The sequence below is a fragment of the Tupaia chinensis genome, unplaced genomic scaffold (assembly GCF_000334495.1).
Source record: "Tupaia chinensis unplaced genomic scaffold, TupChi_1.0 Scaffold143622_1, whole genome shotgun sequence".
Taxonomy (NCBI): Eukaryota; Metazoa; Chordata; class Mammalia; order Scandentia; family Tupaiidae; genus Tupaia; species Tupaia belangeri.
This window is the reverse complement of record NW_006203470.1, coordinates 179,111-182,076: the sequence shown is the minus strand read 5'-3', so window position 1 is coordinate 182,076 and position 2,966 is coordinate 179,111. Positions and strand designations below refer to the sequence as shown.

The 2,966-nt window shown below is 66.1% G+C and overlaps 1 protein-coding gene across 1 annotated transcript in view; it reads right to left on the bottom strand.

Annotated features, from left to right (window-relative positions):
- SSPO (SCO-spondin) overlaps nt 1–2,966 on the bottom strand; it is a 65,554-nt gene that overhangs the window by 31,288 nt on the left and 31,300 nt on the right. Inside the window, 6 exon segments of the mRNA XM_027766664.1 lie at nt 214–298; nt 409–578; nt 1,751–1,830; nt 1,949–2,119; nt 2,247–2,453; nt 2,677–2,765. Coding sequence (XP_027622465.1) covers nt 214–298; nt 409–578; nt 1,751–1,830; nt 1,949–2,119; nt 2,247–2,453; nt 2,677–2,765 — 802 coding nt within the window.

The following is a 2,966-nucleotide window of genomic DNA, read 5'->3' as shown; positions in this document are numbered from 1 at the left end:
CCCCCCGCCCTGGCTGCCCCTGCCCCCACCACCCCCACTCCCTGCTCCCTGAGCCTCCGGGGCCCATGTGCCCTCGGGGTGCCACCAGCGTGTCTCAGGGAGCTGTGTAAATGGGCAGCCGTGTCTGTCGCCCCTCCTGCCCGGCCGTCAGCAGACACCGGGAGCAGGCTGCCTCAGTCTCCCCACTCATCACTCAGGAGTTGTGGAGCCCACCCTGTGTCTGCTTAGGGCTGTGGGCTCTAATGTGACCACTAACGGAGACTGGAGAGCGGAGTGCACAGACACCAAGCGGTCACCCCTGCTCATGCCCGGCCCTGGCCACTGCCCTGGCCGCCCGGCCCCGGCCGCTGCCCTGGCCGCCCGGCCTCTGCTCCAGCCCCGGCCCCTGCCCCGGCAGCCCGTCCTCACCACTGGTTGCAGCCATCGGGCCTCGGCAGCTGAGCGCCTGGATGGTGCCGCTGCCCGGTCAGCAGGTCCAGGCAGCTGCAGTGACCTGGCTGCACGCAGGCAGCCCCGTCGGCACTGAGCACCCGGCCCGGGGGGCAGTAGCAGCCAGGCTGGCAGCGCCACACGCAGTGCTGCGATTGGGGGGAGCAAGGGAGGGCCCTGGTCAGCAGAAATCAGGACTCGAGGGGGTGAGGGGAGTCAGGGCAGTCAGGCCACTCAGGATGGAAGGACCGAGAGGGACACCAGAGCGGGTGGAGAAGAGAGTGACAGTCCAGGTGGGAGGCTTTGTGTTTTCAGTCTATACCTTGGAGTTTTGGTGAGAAAGCCAGGGAGGGGACCATCTCTGCCTTCGTCCCTCACTGGGGAAGAGGAGGGGGAAGAGCCGCTCGTGCAGGGGGAGGGCCCTTCAGCTCACTGTGAACCCCAGTCCTGGGCCAGTCCATAGTCTAGCAGACGGGAAGCGGGATCCCACGTGGCCAACCGTGTTTGGGTTCCAGCCCTCATGACTTGAAGAACGCGTGGGTGTGCCCCAAATCTCGACAGGAGGGGGGGCTGCAGTATGCCCCTGGGGGGCAGTTTCCTCACCCGCCCTCTGGCGAACACATGTGCCTTTTGACAATTAAAAACATTTAAAACCCAGTTCCTTGGTCGAGGATTCAGTGGGTGACCTGGGAACTGAGGGAAGCCCAGAGCTCCCGGAACTCAGGCAGCAGGTGACCCCAGAGACTGGCTAGGCAAGGGAGGCAGTTTGGGAAGGGGCTGGGGCCTCTGCGGTGCTGGGAGCTGGGCAGAGCCGGTGGCCAAGTCTCAGTAACCCCTTCCTCCCCCCGTTCTCGGAGCCCTGAGACGACCCCCAGCCTGGACCCCCAGCATGGTCCCCTAGCCATTGCAGAGCCCTGGCCATGTGGCCTCTTTGCCGCTTCACGTCTGTCCTCGCCCCAGAGCACAGGCTGCCTCTGTGTTGGTGGTGCCTGGGTGGCACTCAGTAAAGAGCCACACGGGCCCGAGGTGTAGGTGCCAGCAGGCGTCCATGGTGCAGGGAGTGACACCTGGCCTGGGCGCTTGTGCGGTCTATGCATGAAGTTTCAGTCTGAGAATTCAATGTTCTAAGACAGCGGGGCTGCTGGTGAGGCGGAACGGCGGAGCTGAACAGTGCGCATGGACCATACTGGGGAGCCCAGGACGCCGGCCCGACCCTGCCCGTGCTGGGCAGCCCAGCAGAGGGGGCACGAGCACACAGCCACACCCTGCCCTTCCAACAAGGGCCAGCGGTCAGCCCAGTGCCCAGGAAGCCCAGACTCACCACTAGGTCGTCACAGGAGCGAGGACAGGGGGGCCCGCAGTGGCTATACTCAGCTCCTTCAATGGCCGTGCAGTTGGTCACTATGGGGCGCAGGGCAGGCCGACAGCTGTGTGGCAGCCCCTCAGGCCATCTCCTGTCGGCCTTCCTCAGCTCTTCCTCCTCTGCTCCCTGACCCTCCCCACTCCCTGGCACAGGTACCTGGGCATGGCAGAGCCTGGCAGATGTCCCCCTGGGCGCGAGGCCCCTCGCAGTAGGCCCCCAGACCCTGGGGTGGGGGCTGGTCGCAGGCCCGCATCCGACTCCGCAGGCCTCCCCCACAGCTCCGGCTGCAGCTAGACCAGGGTCCCCAAGGACCCCAGCCCCCTGCTCCTGGGGGACAGCAGGAGGAGGGAAGGACTTGGCTGGGGTCAGGGCAGCTGGTGCAGGGTGGGGGAGCCTCCCTAGGGCACAGTGGGCACTGCCCTGGCTCTACAGGAAGAGCCAGCTAGGTACTCACGGTCACAGCCCAGCAGGGGACATGGCTCCTCCTCAGCCTCAGGACCTGGGCAGAGGAGTGTGACTGTGGCCACGGGGGACAACAGGGCCTCGCTGGGTGGTGCCATGCTGGGGGGACTGGCACAGAAGCGGTGCCGGTGGCGTCGGGCAGGGCCGCAGGAAGCTGAGCACTCGCTCCATGGGGTCCAGGGCGACCACCTGGGCTGACCTGGGATGCACAGAAGAGGGGTGGAGAGGAGGCAGCCACGCCCCGGCTGGAGGCCAGTGGGAGGCATGTATGGAGCCGCCAGGACGGGAACACCAGGACCAGGGCCATCACAGCCTCCTGCCCTGCCTCCCTGCCTCCCGCCTCTGCCTGGGGCATTCCTCTTCAGCCTCAGCCAGGAGGGAGGATATGGGGGAGCAAGGCAGAAGCAGAGACCCCTCCTCACCCTCCTTGCAAGGCCGGGAGCTGCAGTTGGTGAGGAGCCCAGAGACACAGGAGCTGAAGTTGGCAAATTGAGGGGGGTGTCATGGCCCCAATCCAGGCATCAAGTCCCGGCCCCAGTATCTGCCAGTGTGACCTCACTTGGACACAGGTCTGTACAGGTCATCAGAGGGCAGGGGTGGGCCGTGATCCGACAGGGCGGGGTCTTGTGGGAAGAGGAGCTTTGGACACGGACCCTCAGAGGGACGGCGATGGGAGCGGACGCAGGAGGAGACAGCCTGCTCCCAGCCCAGG